The 18534-nt window shown below is 36.7% G+C and overlaps 1 protein-coding gene across 4 annotated transcripts in view; it reads left to right on the top strand.

Annotated features, from left to right (window-relative positions):
* The first annotated feature begins 1701 nt into the window (after positions 1–1701).
* LOC148086659 (3',5'-cyclic-AMP phosphodiesterase 4C-like) overlaps positions 1702–18534 on the top strand; it is a 97049-nt gene continuing 80216 nt past the window's right edge. For 2 of the 4 annotated variants that reach the window (XM_087784839.1, XM_087784837.1), the window contains exons 1-3: positions 1702–1843; positions 7202–7242; positions 13409–13587. In XM_087784839.1, coding sequence (XP_087640965.1) covers positions 7228–7242; positions 13409–13587 — 194 coding nt within the window. In that variant the 5' untranslated portion in view covers positions 1702–1843; positions 7202–7227. Of the gene's footprint in view, positions 1844–7201; positions 7243–13408; positions 13588–15658; positions 15898–17321; positions 17352–18534 lie in introns of those variants that run through there. The other 2 variants (XM_087784836.1, XM_087784838.1) reach the window with 2 other exon arrangements.

Raw genomic sequence — 18534 nt, 5'->3', positions numbered from 1 at the left:
ATAACAATAACTCAACTTAAGTTTCTTTATTTCTGCTGTAATTTTCTCCAAATTATTATCACCAGGACGAAAAAACTATTACTGTCATCGAACAAAATAAATGTATTGTAAGAATAGCATAAATAAAATAGAATAAATAAAAAATACATTTTATGGATAGTCAATGATATAATGAGCTGGTGATTTTATTTAGGTGGTGTTTTGGGATTGCCATCTGGTTCGGCAAGTTTTATGAAGGATTTGTCACTCAAAGACATGCTAAACAAGCTCCAAATACATTTATTTGTGGAAATGAGCTGCTTGGGGCAGGTTTGCATTCTGTGAAGGGTGTTCCATCGTAAATGTTTGTGGGGAAATGTTTGAATGTCTCGTGTCACTGGAGCGTCGAGTCTAGTTGTGCCTGAAGCCTTTTGTTGTTCAGGCTTATCTCATCATGACAACATCAGTTACTTCCAGTCAACCTTTTTCTGTAACAGCAGCTTTGTCATGGTCAATATATTTTTAGACTCATTCAGCAGACTTGAAGGTATTATCATCTGCACTATGATTATGTGGCAAGAAGATGTAGTGCTGAACTACAATATAAAAATAAATAACAGATGAAAAAATACAAAAAAGATGTTTAAATCTATTATAATATGAAACATATTCTTTGGGCAGCAGATTGATGTACGCAGGAAGAATACAAGCCAGATTACAATTATAGTTATTTAACATGTGTATCTCAATAGAATTCAGTCTGACTTCATTTTATTAAAAAAAATTAAGCAGTCAGCATTTAGAACACAACATTGTTTTTGCCCTAGACTAAAATTAATAATAATTAAAAAATAATTTAACGGGATATAAAAAAAGTAGATGACAAATGTAAAAATGTTTTTGTTTATTATTTTAAGGTGCATTTCATGTGAAAGTGAATGGATTCATTTCCCATATTGTTGATGATTGATGATGAAATTAAAAGGAAAATTAAGTACAAAAACCAGTAAGTCAAATTGAGATTAGAAATGAATGAATACAAATAATAATAATAAGAAAATACAATTTTAGAAAATTTGAATCATGACCTTTTCTACATGATCAGTCAAATCAAGGGTTGTCACAGAAATGTCCTTCAGTTGCAACACGATATTCTATAAATGTTGTGAAGGGCTGAAGACGGTACAAAGTAAATAATCCTCTTGGATGATAAGAACTGAAGAAGCCTCTTAGATAAACAGGTGAAACATCCCAAAGCTCCACTCAATCCGGTTGCCTTGCTTTTCTAACCCTTGGATAAATAAGCATTTCTATGATTAGAAAACTAGGGTGAACATAAATGAATAAGAATGTTATTTCATTGCATATCATTGTATAAACATTTTATTTTGAAAATATGATGAAAAACGATACTCTTGTTTTTTAAATATTAAATTATTTTATGAACTAAAACAAATATTGATATTTTGATCTTTTAAATGAAAATTGCATCGCCTTCTTGAAACATGGACACTCGATACATCAACAAGAATGAAAAGAAATGTGGTCCACTTTATCTTACAAATAAAATCTAGAGTTTAAAAGTTTCTAAAGAGGCTGAGAAAGTGCTGCCTCAGCGAACCTCTCGCCACGGACTGTAGTAAAGTTGTTTACAACACCACTTCCTGTCATGTGACGCCACCTTCTACGTCACGCCGACGTCAGAGCACGCAGCGAAGCTTGTTGCATAGTTTGAAGTCGAACTCCAGAGACTGACTTTAGTGCCATAAAAATGCGCCCTGAGACTCCTGCACCGTCGCCCTGACCTCCAGGCGTCTGTCCGCGTCAGCAGAGACTCCAGAGCCGCCGCGGCAGGAACTCCTCGGTGAGTAGTTTGACTCCAAACTCCATTTTTCTTCATGGACTTCTGAGATGCTCAGCCTGGCAACAGATGTTGGAAAAGTTCGGGAAAAAAACTAACAACAATTAAAACAATCAAACGTAAAAAAAAAGAAGATCATATACTAACCGTTTAGCTTTTAAAATAAAACTTTATTTATTGTGACTTTCGATCGACTCGTTTATCGTTTTATTGTTTTTTTTCCCATCTTTCCATCTCTGTGTAACAATCGCCTGCTGTTTTGATTCGTTTAGGAATTTGTGGTGATGAGCAAATCGACATGGAATGTTTTCCCCTTCAAAATATTTATCCGTTCCTTCTTCCTGTCTTTATCTCCTTCCTCCATCTCGGGTTCCTTTTATTCTCCTTTTTTTTTTAAAACACTGCTGTCACATAAACGTTTCATTTCGTTGAAAAACCAATGTTAAAGATAAAAATCATGTTTTCTCATTGGTTATTATTTTAGTTCTCAAGTACATTTTTTATGATGAAACGGAATACGCGTTATTATTCTTTTGAAAATAAAAAAAAGTTTAATTTTTCTTTTTAATTTATTAAAAAAACAAGATAAACTTTTTTTCACAATTGAAATGAATTAAGAGACAATATGACAATATTTTAAATAACATTTTACTCCAAAAGTGGTATTTAGTTGGACCGACGGCAACAATGCAGGGTAGAATTTGGTGTATTTGAAACGAGATTTTCTGCTTCTACTGGCTCTGCATAGTTATCTGTGACGACTGTGTGGAAAGCTAGCGTTGCAGTCATCAGATGCTTATCTTACAAGATGACACTATTCTTTTTCGTCTCAGATTACCTGAAAGAGTTGAAAGATGTTTTCAGGCAGCTAAACAAAACATTTAAAAATGCAATAATATCCTAAAAAACAACTCTCAATAATAAAATGTAATATTATAATATTTTTTATTTACTATTAAGTTTCAAATATATTAACTCATTTTTTTTGGGTTAAGATCCTGGCTTCCTGTCTATTGAGGTTCTTCCTGTGTTTACTGCGTTTCTCAGTAAGATCTTGTAAAGGGCCAGGGGCCAAATTCAGCCCGCTAGGGGATTTAATGTCGCCTATGTTGCTAAAAGTTCACTCAAAATTACAGATTTAAAGCTCAGCACAAATTGTCGTGACCCACAAAGATGAAAGTGTTGACACCGTTCTGGCTGAAAACATTTCAAGTTTCCATTTGAAGTTGTGGTTAAGTTGTTAAACCGTGGTTTCTTGATTTACCAGCAGTTATGCAAATGTGTCGATGCTAAAAACTAATTAGAAATGATACACAAATGTGTCACGTTTTTGTTGAAGCATTCTTTTAAAAAACTTCAATTCATCAACTAACAGTTTTCAATGTATCAAAAAAATACCGTTGTTTTAAAAAATTACAATTGAATTCACTTCCAATTGAAATGTGTTGTGCTGACGTAGAATGTTTGTATCCTTTTGGCTTAACTGACAAGTTTCTACTAATTTAAAAAATATATTTTCACATCGACACATTTTTGCACACATTTTAGAACATCGGCTTTTTGTGATTATTATTATTAATTTATTTTTTACCACTTTTATTACGACTGATAATAATAAAAGATGCATTTAATTATCTACCTATATACTTCCTAATAACGTGTCCACTAGGTGGCGAGAAGGGACAGTGTAAGTGATCGACAGAAGGCGAATAAAAGGATTGATGGGGGAGACAAAGGGGTGAGAAAAATGAATGACATCAAAAGGAAGGGGGAGAAATGAAAATGGTGTGTGTGGGGGGTGGGGTGGGGGGTGACGATCATCAACGTTAATGTTCTAATGTTATATTCAACCTTCATGTTTGCCTGTGCATCAGATCCAGACTTGAGATGTCGCTCTGAGTGGTTTGACCTTCATGTTCACGACACACACACACACACACACACACACACACACACACACACACACACACACACACACACACACACACACACACACACACACACACACACACACACACACACACACACACACACACACACACACACGCTAATTAGTACCCTCGTTAGGAACTCCAATTAAGCTGCTTCTGCTTGACGTGTGAGGACCACTCACCTGTCGAGCAGCGCCAGGGTTTGACTCACCAGTAGAGTTGCAAATGAGTTCTGAACAGAGACGAGTTCATCTAACCCTGTCCTCTAGACGGAGGGAAGACGTTAAGGAAATTAAATTCTGTAAATTTGTCGACTTGGTGTGAACAGCAGCTTTTGTAATGTGGTGTGTTTGATGTGGAACGATGGCAGCTCCTCGACCATCACGTGGGTGTTACAGAACCAGCTGGAAGCTGAAGAGTCCAGCATCACAGCCAGGAAAAAATGCACTTAAAGTGGAAACTCATCCAACATCAGAGCCGACACAATCTGAATTACAGGGTTTCCCAACAACGTGGGTGTATATTGGCGAGCTTAGCAAATCCGGGTGTGAGAAAATATCAATACAATTAAATATTGCTACATTTATTTTCACAATTGGATACCATATCAATATTCAACAGCACTGCAGGGTTTTGGTTCCGAATCATAATTTATTTTTTATGGTCACATTAAATTAAAGTTAATAATTAAATTTAGAGTTGACGTCTAAATATTCACTGCGATTGTTCATTTTTGTGTTGCAATGAAACTTTTGGCCTCTAGATGGCAGCAGTTGTTTCATACTACGCTCTTAAAGGAACTAGGAAATCCTGCAAATCCCAGCAGTGACTGAGGACGAGTGGATACAGTCGACTCCAGCAGCTTTTAAAGCTAATGGTTGGACATATTTTGGTTTTAAATCAAATGAAAGCAGTTACATCTTCATCAAGAGTCATGTGGTCTGTAAATTCTGCAACACCAGAGTCAAGTACTCGACAATGCGACAAATATTTCCTTGTTACTACAACATCGCAATATATTGTATAGTTGCACGTGTATATGTATTGTATTGCCAGAATCTTGTCAATACACACCCCTATTCACTATCTCATGTTTCCTTTGGGAGTACTTCCTGTTACAGACAAAATGTGACCTCAATTACTTAAATATTTTTGTCCATTTTATAATTTAGTTTGACACCACTCATTTTACCCATTTTCAGGCGAATCTACCTCCAAAATATCATTGAACATTCCAGCTTATCTTTACACTTACATTTATCATGATGAACATTCCATTATGACCAGTATCAGCAATAATTTACCAGCTAAAAGAGACTTTTTTTCAGAGAATATTCTAACCCCCATGTGCCTGGGGGAGGGGGGGGGGCATCCTCAAGTAAACAGGGTATATTACATTTTCACTTCATAAATTGTGTCCAAATATAGCCGGCGTGTCCATAATACACACAGTCGGCCCTTGATCCGACTTCTTGCAGCCAACAGTCTATTACTCAACCAGAAAATGTAAAATACACACAACCTTTTAAAATGTCACACAAGCTTTTTTTTTTCTTTTCTCCATCAATTTCTTTTATTCTTTTCAAACATTGATATACAAACACATACAGGTAAACATAAAAACACAATCGAAATCGACACAGAAAAACAATAATACAAAACAAAAGATAAAAAAATAACATACAAAAAGAATAAAATGAAGGTGAAATAACAATTCCATGAATAAATTGAGGTCCAAGAATATATTATATGATGTATGTTGATGTTAATTCTAACAGCCATCTACCAATTTTTGGCTTATCCACCTCCTTCCATGCAACTTCAACATCACATGTGTCCGACAACATCACGTGAGTCAATTGTAAACCGGCTAACTGTCGATGCTAATTCCAAAAAATGTTTTCCCAGTCCGCCCGTGAAGACGTTCTCCTATATACTGTAGGTGCTTTTATTTTGGACTTCTAAACGAGATGACTCGTGATTTCGCTCTTCACATTTGAAAAAGTCATTAGCAAGTGGCAGCGAGCGTCAAAGAGAAAAGGCAAATCAAGAAGCGTGAACCGTTGAGACAAGTCCCAGCTGACAGGTGTTTAATGTGTCTGAGACAAGACGACCAACTGTTGTTCTTCAGCTTGAGTGCGTCAAGTAGGGAAGTGACAGCGCTCCAGAGAGCGTGGACGAGTATCAGTCGGCCCACATCAAACCGGAAAACATTGATTTAATCTTGCAGGAGCGGGTTGAGGAACATGAAAGCGACAGTGCTTTCTATCGCAACATTTTAACGGCTTAAATCTGACTTCAAAACAATCATGATGAGGGGCTCCGTGGGTCAATAAAGTGAATCAATACAGTCGGGACTGAGAGTTTACAAGCAATGAAGTGAGAAAATCTGATTTAAGGAGGAGAACCGGTGACGGGGAAGTCGATTTGTCGTGAAAGACATGAGTTCTCATTAGTACAGATACAAAAATAGGGCTGAAGGGATTCACTGGTTAATACATACTCATAGTTTGAGCTGGAAGATCCAAAACATGTCACTACTAAGGCTGTAAGAAAAAAATGCATTTAGAAAACAAAACAAAACATTTCTTTTGGCTTTTTCAATCACATTTTATTCTAATCTTAGTTGTTCTATTGTTTATATTCCAATAAAATGTACATTTTTATTTATATATATATAGATGGAAGTAGTCATTCTCTTCTCTGACTCGGGATGAGAGGATACAGTCGACTCCAGAAGCTTTTAAAACTAAGATATTTTGGCAAAATGAAGGCAATGACGACTTCGTCAAGAGTCAAATGGTCTGTAAATTCTGTAACACCAGAGTCAAGTACTCGACAATACTACAAATATATCCTTGTTCCTATGGTATCGCAATATAAGGTATTGTTGTCCCTGTATCGTGATGCGTATCATATCACCAGATTCTTCGAGTCATCACTATTGTAAGACCTGGGCCGGTCCTGGGTTGTCCTTTTCCCACCCATGGGGTCAACAAATCGAGACATCTTGGCTTTCCACGGAAGACCAAGCTTTTTCACCCCATCACCCAGATGTCCCATGAGCCCTTTCGACTCTCATTATATGAGAAGCTTCAAAGACATTTGTTTGACTGAAACTACCTCTTCGTCTCTCCAACCAAGTCCCTTCAGACTTTTATTCCCATGGACTTTTCAAACACAAACTGGACTTCCTGCTCAGACTAAAAAGGTCACTCTGACTCGGAGGGAGGATAATTATTTTGACAAGTCGTGCAAACAAAATGGGACATTAAGAGGACTGCACATTTAAAAATAAGGTTGTTTTGTATCTAAATTTAGCAGGTAATCAGAAGGGTTTCCACGGTCTTACCGAAATAACTGGTTTAAGCCACCCTGACTTTAGATGAAGAAAATAAACAGAAGATAATTGTTTTTGTTTTTTTTCCAGCTCCCATCGTGCTACAAGAGCTACCGATGTCTTGGCTTGAGGTAATTCAAATATTTTTTTTGCTTCGGAAGTACCTTAATAATAATAATAATAATAATAATAATAAATGCATACACCTAGACTTAGTAGTAAATTAAATATGGCATTTTTTATTCCTAACTTTTTTATCAGCTTCGACCCAATAGGCAGTTTTGCTGTAATTTATTATTTATATTTACATATACTATATGTTTTATTTTTTTCTGTACGAAAACAGCTTGAAGTGGACAATTACCAAAGATAAAAAAAGAAACCTCAAGGTTTGTTCTGTGTTGTGTAAAATTGTCTTTTCATGACATTGGTATAGTTAAAATGGATAGTTCAGGAACCTGCATTAAATGGTAAAAGATTCCTTCACTCTCCTCTCCTAGTGCTTCTTTGTTTTTTTTAATAATACTCATTAAAGTGTCATAGATGGTTTTTCATGTCTTATTTAAAAACACAGCTAGTATTAAAGGTATATACAAATCTTCATTGGAATTATCCTTAATTTTAGTAAAACTGTCCATGTTTTAAGATCATTTTACTGGACAAGTTCTCTTAAATATGTTATGTTAAGTCTAGAAGAAATATTTTCTGGCTTGATCTGGCATCATAAATCAACTAAACGGGTAGATGTAATGTAAACATAAGACGAATAATGAAACGTTAAAGCATTTTAAATCTTGTTAATAGATTAGAGAGCGCTCGACAGTCCCAAAAAAAACTTCTAGGTAATCAAATTAGCTTGAAAAACCAAGATTTAATACGCTATTGTTTCAATTGAGAAACCATCTCCATTGATATAACTGTTCAGTTTTTATATTTACTGTATATTTACATGTACTATGTTTTATTTTTACTGTAAGAAAACAGCTTGAAGTGGAAAATTACCAAAGATAAAAAAAGAAAAATCTAAAAATAAGACCAATGATGAAAAGAGAAAAGAAAATGAGGAAAAAATGAAAAGCTCCTGTTCACTATGGAGACTGCGTTTGCACAAAGTCATCTGTTTGAATAATTTACACATCATTGACCTTTTATTTAGTAATTAAAATGATTCACTCGTCTGATTAAATGTTGCTCCTGGTGATGTTCATGAGGAAAAATGATCTCAGCACTAATTAGCCACATTTTCTCCTCATATTTTCACCATTTATGGGCATCATACACTCAGTTGATGATGCTTTTGTCTTTTTTCAGCCTCCATGTGGTTATCAGTTTATAATTCAACTATTTCACAATATATGATATATGCTCAGCCATTTTTTAACAGTTACATTTTTAGATGATTTCTTATCCCTCAAAACAATTCAAATGAGGGAAAAAACTATCTTATATTTCGTCATACTTTGGGTTTCGCAGTTTTTTCGTTTGGCACACAATGCATACAAGCCTCAGAAACCGCGTAGCTTCTTGGCATTGTTCACAGGCTGGGCGGCAAAGCATTATGGGTTTGTTAAAATATCTTGTGTAAATAAATGTTAATAAGTGATATAATCAACTCGTTACTATTTCGCGGATTACAGTCATTGTCGGGGAATTTCAGAACGTATCAACTACAATACACGAGGATCCGCCATATATTTAAACTTTATTCCTGGTATAACTTGATCTTTTGCACTTGATATTTGTTTCTTCCCTTGTTTTTTAATAGTTATTAACTTACCGTACCTTATTAACAATTATAATTCATAATAATAATAAACAATTTCCCGAAGGAGACCTCCTGAGGGATCAATAAAGTTCTACCTAACCTAACCTAACCTAAAAATATTGTAAAAATCGCTTGTTTCCATGACTTTGCAGTTACATTACTCTGACACATTTTCAGTCTCACTTATTGCTGCTTTATTAACCTTTGTTTTAAGTTTCGACATCACATTAAACAGGAGCTTTTCTTTGTCCCTTTTTTTACGTGACGTTCCAGCCCCGGAGACAATCTAATTTCAGAACTGAACGTCTCCAATCTCCTGACAGGGAAATTGAATAAAGAGTTCAAGCCTCACCTTGTGAAGCAGTTGTTGAATTTGTTTCTTATCTACCACAAAACGCGTGTCTGCAATGATTTTTGAAGTAACATGATAAGATTTCTCTTGTTCCCATAATCTGTTGTTTCCTTCACGCGATGAGCTTTGATGTATGCAGTCCATCTATTTCCCCTTTCCTGTCTAATTTGACTCTGCTGGAGGCCTCAGAGCTACACAGGAAATGAAAGTAAGACATGCATGGGAGCTTTCTTTTAACCCTCATGAATACATCAGCTTCACCACAAGTTGGCTTTGTGAGATTCCTTCAGGCTTCTGTATAAAGATCTTAAATTCATGGTCAATAAGTCCGGTCTGATCTTCATCCACCTGCTTGTTTACACGCCTACAGCGTCTCTGTTGACATACAGATGAATGTTTGGAAGCGTCCACAGGGACTCGTGATGACACACAACACACCCACAGTGAGGCTTCTGTTCCTGTCAAACTGCTCCTCATGCATCCTGAGACGTCCATTCACTTCCAATTAGAGAAGATTATTTCACTCCTAATGTATGGCGACACATCAGCGTGCATGATGAAGTTCTTGATTTCATCACCGCTGGTTAATGGGTGCCAGGGAAATGTGGGAATATGGGTGAACACGGATCGTCATTTCGTGCTACTTTTCACTATTTTTATTATTCATCACAGCAACCTGTTAAATAACGACAGTAAAACTGGTCAACAAAATGCAACAAATTCAAATCTTTTGGTGTTTTACCTCCGCGTCCATATGTTTTTCCTTGTGTTCATTTGTTCATTGAATTCATTACCATTCAGTTATACAGTCATTTCACATTTAGTTAAAATGTATCCTGCGCTCTTGAATGCACCGTAGCGTTCTCGACGACATTGAATGCGTCATTCACGGTTGAGAAGAGTTGCAGAGAAAGTAAACATGCGTCGTGTTTCTCCCCGGTTACCTCACAAACCTCTTAATTGTTGATTTAAAACGTGCGTAAAGAGCACAGGAAGACATCATCCCTGTTATTTAACAAGCGCAAACACACACACAAACGCACACACATACATGTGTATATATATAAACGTTGAGGGCTGATCGATCAATGGAACCCTAGTGAGATATCTGGAGGTGTTTTCTCAATGGTGTCTCAAACATGGAAGACACATCTGTCTCTACTCTTAGCACATTCATTCTTCTTGTACTTATTTGTGTTGACTCTATAGGTTACAGATGCTGTTTGTCTTTATGTGTCGTGTGCTGGACTAATACCAGGGTCAGCGTGGCCCCCGTCTGACACCCAAACTCTTGGGGAATAAACAGAAAGAAAAGTGTTATTATTAAGCTTTATTTCCTTTGGGATTTAACTATAATTTTACTTTACGTTAAGACATTTATAATTTCAGTTTCAATAAAATGTGTATTAAATTTTTGTTAGGTTATTAATTAAGTTTTTGGTAGGTAACACCCTCAAATCCACCATCAATGATAATGACTTGCATTTAAGACTCAAAGAAAAAGAGTAAGATTCTCTTAATTTAATTTACGACTACCTTGCAATAGATTAAGGACGCTAGAGAGTATTGAGCATATTTGTTTCTGCCTCCCCCCACTGTTTAATCAGTGTAATTGCGACAGTGTAGATTACAACATGACTGAAAATGTCCTTAAGTTGGATCCTTTTGATACTTCGTGAGTCTCCTAAAGCTATGTTTTTGACCCACTGCTGTAATAATAGCTGGACACGTCTTCTGCGCAAGTCATGCTGGTTCAAAACCTAACGACGTTACAGAATATATGGAAAAAATTGTGTTACCTAAACTGATCTTGTGGGTCCTGATTCATTTCTACTTGTGGACGGGCCCAGAAACGACAACATGGTACTGAAAACAAGTCCGAGCTGGTTTGTCGTGTCTGAGCAAATGTCACCGTCGATTGGTTCTTCTTCAGGTGCAGAAGTGAATGTGTTATTCTTATCCTCTTTTTGACGTCCAATTTATCCTTCTCTATTTTGCTCTGCTATACTGTTTACAATTACTGTGTGTATTTTCATCTCACTCCCACCCAGGAGGGAGGTTCAACTCCAGCTTCATTTTAATCGCTTCCACACAGTAAAGAAATGGTAAAAACAAAAGTTTAACACGAGCTAACTTGACAAAAGCCAGGTTTCTTTATTATGTTTATTTCTGATGCAGGTTTGCATAATTTTGAAACGTGCTCTGCCTCAGTGAGCACACAAAAATAAATCCTTATGAAAACTACGACTCGGTTAATTTCCTCTCCTGCCTGAACTTCACCCATCTGCCAGGAAGATGTTTATTCACCAGCTAATTTTGAGCTAATGAAACGGAACCAGCCGGGGGAGACAGACATTTACTGAAGTCTGGCAACGATCCTGGGTTGATCTTCGGCTCACTAGAATGTGGAAACAAACAAAAGTTGTGCACTCTGCTGATTAAGCTTAAATGATGGCGTCTCCCTGAGGATTATGTTGGAGTCGTTCAGGTCCCGTCAGCCTTCAGCAACCAACCCTGTGCCTGGCATGCTAATGGATGTTGAAGTTAACTTCAATGAGGCTCTCAATAAAACAATTTTGAACATAATTATTACCTAAAATCTGATTATTTTCACCCCAAATATGCTTAAGTAATTTTCGGAGAAGTGATAAAAAATCTTAGTTAAAACTCATTCATTTAACATGTTTAATTGAATCTATTATGTCAATTTTTGCACCTAATTGTCCTGGGTTAGTTAAGCATTAAATAATAATTAAGATGGAATTGAAACCACACTTGACTAACCTCATACAATTGGCTGCAAAAACCTGACATAATGAATTCAATTAAACGTAACGTTTTATTCCCTGAGCGTAGCTGTTGTTTGTATTTCTGAGGTATTTGATTCACGGTTGGTCTCGGGGCTGGACTTTTGATTCAGCAACATAGTCACGGCAACATTAAAAAAGGCAACGACGTCACAGACAAAAAATGACAACAACAGCTTAATCAACAAAATCTTTATTTGCGGACAACAACAACAACAACATCATCATTATTAACTAAAAAATGAAAATAAAATGTATTCTCCACAGTCTATTCCCAGAAGAACATGCCATCAAACAACACCAGATGGAAGCATCCAGGCGTCATCTTTCTGCTTATTGTTGCACTTCTATGCTTTATTACTATATTGTCATAATGTTATTATTTTTGGTGCTTATTATTGTTTTACTAATATTTGTATTATGTTATTGCGTATAATTCTGTTGTTGTATTGTAATATTAACAAGTATAATAATGGTTTTGTAATTATATTTTAGGTTTTATTTTAATTGTTATTATTGTAAAATAAAAATGTTAATTTAATATAATAGGTATTTATGACCATCTCCGAGGGGGAGTCCAAACCCCCCGTGGCACTTCGACATTAGCAAACGTGATGAGTTGTTGAAAAGAGGCCAGTTTAAATATTTTATCAGTCAATGATCCATTCTGTCAAATGTTGAGCCCGGAAGCGTTCCGGAAACAAACAAAAAAAAAGGATCCGTGTTTGTTTATCACTCTTGTAATAGTTCCATCACTCCTTTCTTTATATCCGGAGGCAATCTGGACGAGCGTGTTTATTTTTTTATTTTTTTCAATCTATCTTACGACTCTCTGAATTTATTTCAGCAATTAGAATGAACCGATTCAAGCCACATTAAAGTTTAAAAAGTATACTGTCGATCTGCGTGAAAGAAACCCCCCCGAGGGAGGAAGGACGAGAGTGAGTCATAGGCTTCGACTCACGAATCGTGAGAGCAATTAGCTTGTTTAGAGCCCGCTGAGAACCTCTCGCCTCCTCCTCTGTCTCGAGGCCCGGGCCAGGTTATGGAACGCCGCCCGCCCGACCTTGAACTCCTTATGCTCAGATCAACCGCCTCGAATACTAGTTTAATTGACTTTAACTTTCTTTGTTTTTCCAGCCAGATTAACTATTCCTTCAACAGACTGCTGTGAAAACATTTAATTGTACAATCTCACTGGTCAATTTCTGACCCAGCAAAACCACAGTATTAATAAAGTGTAACAGTATTTCTTAAAATCCAACTAACTTGACCAGTTTCAACTCTTTTAGTGGTTTCTTCATCACGACGATTCTATCAATTCAATCTATTCGTGCAACACAACCACTAGTCAGTGTTTGTTTATCTCACAGCGTCGACGGGAGTCCCTTCCTGCTGTCCACCAAGCTGTGCGTAGACGCTTTTCTGGACCGTTAGTGCTGCCCCCGCTGTGGAGAAGGCACTCCTGCCAGGAGCACTGGTGTGATGCCCGGCCACTGGACCGACTGGAGGTGCTATACGGCCAAGCCCTGGCTCGCCATGACGGGATCTGGTCAGTCTCTCTCTCTCTTCAATTCCTGCTGCTTCACGACCGTGAACTTGTGCAAAAGATCTTGGGGTTTTCAGTTTGTTTGACTCGAGGCCCTGCTGCTGTAAATGGATGAAAAGAAGTAGTAGTTTTTGTTACCTGGAATCTGCCATCATTAGCGTGATGTCCTGGGGAACTGCAGTGTTTGTTTGTGGTTTCTCGTATCTTGTATTGGTCTCCTGGTGGCGAGAGATGTAAAAGGTTGTGATCTTTAAACCGCACTATTTCTTATATTGTTTTCATTTTATAACAACTTTTACTTGAATAAATGTTGGAGGCCAGTTTTTGGCTCGGTGCGCTGCGGTCAAGACCAGCAGGGGGTGACAAAAACAACCGATTAATTCACAAGAAAAGGTGCAATGTCGAGTGTTATTTACTATAATACAATATTAATTTAGAAACATTGTGTTTATTATCCAGCAGTCATATGTTTCATATTTTTTTGTAAACATATTTTCATTTCTAACTCTCTCTTGATAAGCACCCATATATTAAAACGGGTTTCTCGGTATAATTATTGTTTAAAAAATCAAGTGTTCAAGTGATGGCTATAGCAAAGTCTCCTCTGAGAGGAGCATTTTGGAAATCATTCATTAATTTAGAATATGAGTTGGAAAAATCAACTTAATTTAGCTTAAAGGTAAGTTGGGCAATTTTGGTGCAAATAAATCAATATTGTTTTTTAAAATTCAGGGACTTCTTCAAGTCCTATTACACCAGCTGAACACATCCGTGCATTGTGTTATTGTTAATATGTAAAACATTTTAAAGTGTAGATGACTTACTATCTTGAGGTCTGTGGATCAGAATCTACTGATGGTTCCTGAACACAGTTCAGGACCAGAGGAGAGAAATCCTTCCAGACTGTTGCTCCTAAGCTTTGGAACGATCTTCCTCTCTGTGTTTGATGATCTACTGACTCCTTTAAGAAACATCTGAAGACATTTTTATTTGTGCAGGCTTTTTCTTTAGAATCAGAAAGATTGCCAGATTGCTTTATTGCCAGTGAACAAAAGAGGAATTCATCGTGTAAAAAGTGAGGCTGCCATTGTATGACATTCTTGATTATCTTGGGGCCGCTATGTTCACGACTGTTTTGTCTTCGCCTTTTAAGTATAAGTGTTTTTAAACTGTTTAGTTTTAAAACTAAACTTTTTTTTTGTTGTTTAAGAACCTTGTTGGTGTTTGAAAAGCACTTTATTACTTACACACATGCTTATATAGTTGGAAAAAAAATAATTCTCTTTTAAGTAATTATTTAATTTAAATATTTATATAATTATAGTTCACATGCAAATATTAACGAGATGGCAGCAGTCATTACATCCTCCGCATCAAAAAGAACAATGAAATCCTGTGTGATGACTGAGGACGAGAGGATACAGTCGGCTCCAGCAGCTTTTACAGCTGGTGTTTAGACATATTTTGGTTTCAAAACAAATGAAAGCAGTTACGACTTTGTCAAGAGTCATGTGGTCTGTAAATTCTGTAAAACACCAGAGTCAAGTACTCTAACAATACTACAAATATATCCTTGTTGCCACAGTATCACAATATATGGTATTGTTGCTCCTGTATCGTGATGTAATTCTCGTCGGAAATGTATGTACCTTAAAACCCATGGTAATCTTTAATTAATTAAATATAAAAATATAACTTGTGTTTATTATAACAGTGAAGATAGAGAGACTTTTTTGAGTTTTAATTGAATTGTTCTAGAAGGAAAGCTTGAGAGATGAAGGAAGAAATAGTTTGGGGAGTAAAAGATGACAGAAGAAAGGAGAGGGTAGACGAGCGAGAGAGGGAGAGTGAAAGAGATGAGTTGGAAGAGAGAGGGAGAAGGAGAGCGAGAGCGAGAGAGAGGATCCAGACGAAGGTTTGAACGACAGCAGATGACTTCAGCACTCCAGGCTCACGGACAGCAGCGGAGCAGCGTCATGTTGCGCGCGCACCTCTAACTCCGAGCGGGTCACAGTCTCCGCCGATCCTCTCGTTTATTGCCCGAATCTTCCCCCGCTTTCATTTTCCAATAAAACAACAAAAACCGACCTGGCCACGAGCTCCGCCGAACATGGAGGTCACCACGCTCAGCAGGGAGGGAGCCGGGCTCGCCAAGCCGCCCAAACATCTGTGGCGGCAGCCGAGGACTCACATCCGGATCAAGCAGCGCTTCAACTCGGACAACGAGCGGTACCTGTGCCGGAACCGGACCCTGGAGAAGCTGCGCCCGGGTCTGAAGAAGCCGCGCATGTCCTGGCCCTCCTCGCTCAAACGGTATTTGAACTTGTGTGGAGGTTAAGTTGGACGTGGACGGAGGAAAACTTAGTTGACGAGATATTAAACTAAAGTGAAACCAACAGGTGTTTCACTTTCAGCTTATTATACACTTTTTAAATTTATTTATATAGCATTAAAACAACGATGATATCACAAGAAAAGAAACCATCAAATATCTATAATTTAGTCGCTTCACGTCTTCGTCTAAAATATTATTTATATTAAAAAAAAAGATTTGATTTTATATTTTATTAAAGTAAAATAAGATTCTAAAAACGAAAACACTCATATTGAATATATTTGCACATAATATAATAATTATATATTTATCTATTAGTCGTAAGATATTTTTACTTCCTTTTTTCATATCAATGTCTGCAGTTATGAAGGCTGGTTCTGTTTAAATTAGATTTAAAATCATTTTCATGGTGTTCATTGCTGTTCACCAGGATTAATTTATGCTTATCTGATGTGCAAGCAGAGGCAATTTATTGAATCTCAAAGGAAGTAAATAAAATGCAGATTAGCTTTTTCATACTGTAAATGTTGATCCATAATAATTCATGGCAGAGATGGGTTAGATCAATTATCCTTTTTCTCACCCGTGTTTCTGAAACATGTTATAAATGGATTCATGCACACATTTTAATATATTTTGATGGTATAATTTTCTTGCTCAAATGTCCACAAACATATGTTAATACTTTAAAAATATTAAGAAGAAAATAAAAGAAGATTGCAACAGTTAAACAGCTGGTATTGTGGAAAGACGTGAACACTCTTAAGTAAACGTTGATGATTTGTTAATTATTTTATCAAGATCAATTGAATGAACTTCCACAGTGTTGGGTTTTTTAAAGTGATGCATTCTCAAGATTAGTTTTTCTCCAGCTCAACTCGCCCATTCAACCACGTGTTATGATTTTAGGCAGTTGATTTTCTTTTTGGGGCATTTAAAAGAAAAAAAAATCTGCTCCTGTTAACTCCTAACTTCGATTTATTTAAGATTTTTTTAATAGACCAGGTGTCCCCAACATCTTTAGTACCAGCCTTTAAGCTTTGTCGAAACAAATACTCCAGGAAATATTCTGCTCGGTGTATGTTAAGGGAAAATTGTATAAATGTGTGTATATATATATATATTATATTATATTATATTACATCATATTACTGACAGTCCTATAGCCTTGCAATGTCTCCTAGCGATCTGGCCTTCATTACTTTGGTTGCCCACTCGACTCACCTTTGTCCAAAAAGGCCTGACCCTGCCGTCATTGCTCTTATGGTCTGCTCCTCTCCCGGCACGACCTGAATGAAAACAAGTCGAGCCGCTGGTGCTAATCAGAGCAGTGACTCAGTGGGTATTGTTTGCTTTGTGCTGTCATTGCTTATCCTGACACGGCTCTCTTTTTCCATCTTAGCTGGAGTGATTCACACATACACCAGTGCACGTGAGTCTCATTTCTCTTAATAAACATTTATGATATATGAACAAGTGCCATGAGCTGTCTGAAGAAGTGGGTTTGAGGGCTGTCCAAATTTGCACCTGTTCAACACCTTGAATGATAATAACAACACAGTGTGTCACCAAAGTCTCATAGAGTTTAGTGTGATGGATGTTTCCTGTTTTATGATGTCAAATGTTGTTTTTTTTCACTACTTTTGAATGAATTGGTGTTTGAGCAGTAGCAATTACAAACCATACAGGTTGATGAGAAATCGAAACCCTCCTATTGTTAACCACCAAAATCTAATCCAGCATTGGTTCATCCATTTTAGATCACTCCTAAAATTCAATGACTTTCAATCCATGATCCATTTTTTTTACATGTTTTCCCAAAAAAACCTTAACGTGTTTGATAGAATCTGAAAACTGTAGTTTTTAATATGCGTGGAAAAGGGCGACATAACAGTTAAGGCTGCCTAACAGGCTTTAAAAGATGCATAGTGAATTAGTTTCTTTTCTTCAGGCTTGAATATTTACTCAGCTCTCAGGGTTGAATTCTAATGAAGAAAAGAAAGAGAACTGGCCTGTGACTGAGCATATTTCTGTCAATGTCTGTGAAATTAGTCGCTATTTTACTTTTGAAACATCATATCATACTATCATCTACCATGTCCAATTTTACAAAAAGAAAAAGGAGCATTGACTTCTTCTACTGGCCTTGTTTTTACAGAGGAAGAACATACCAAATATAATAGAGAGATAAACTCAATTATAAACAGATGGAGCAGAAGGGAAGATGCAGTTAGTCGATTTCATTAGAGTTCTTTGAGTGAGAAGATAAAATAAAAATTCCTAGAGTTGTGTAACTTGGTGAAGAAAATGGATAAATGCCTGTATATTAAAGTGAAAAACATGATTTCAAACATCATAATTGTGGAGTAAAGATGCTCCTGTTATACATACGACATGGAGACTTGGTAATGTAGTCCTGTTGAGTTGCGCAGTACAACTGGGTTCTACATGTATTTATAGCATTTGAAAAAGTCTCCAGGTTGTTTGCTGATGAGTAGGCAGACAGTCAGTCACCATACGAGTCTTCAGGTGAGAATATGTTGCTGTGGAACATTTGACTTGACAGTTTCCTTAGCTGAAGTTATTGGAAGAAATAGAAGAGATGAATGTTAAAT

This window comes from Callionymus lyra, chromosome 2 (genome assembly GCF_982586985.1).
Source record: "Callionymus lyra chromosome 2, fCalLyr1.hap1.1, whole genome shotgun sequence".
NCBI classification, from domain to species: domain Eukaryota; kingdom Metazoa; phylum Chordata; class Actinopteri; order Syngnathiformes; family Callionymidae; genus Callionymus; species Callionymus lyra.
The sequence above is the reverse complement of the archived record's forward strand: the minus strand, read 5'-3'. Positions and strand labels throughout refer to the sequence as shown.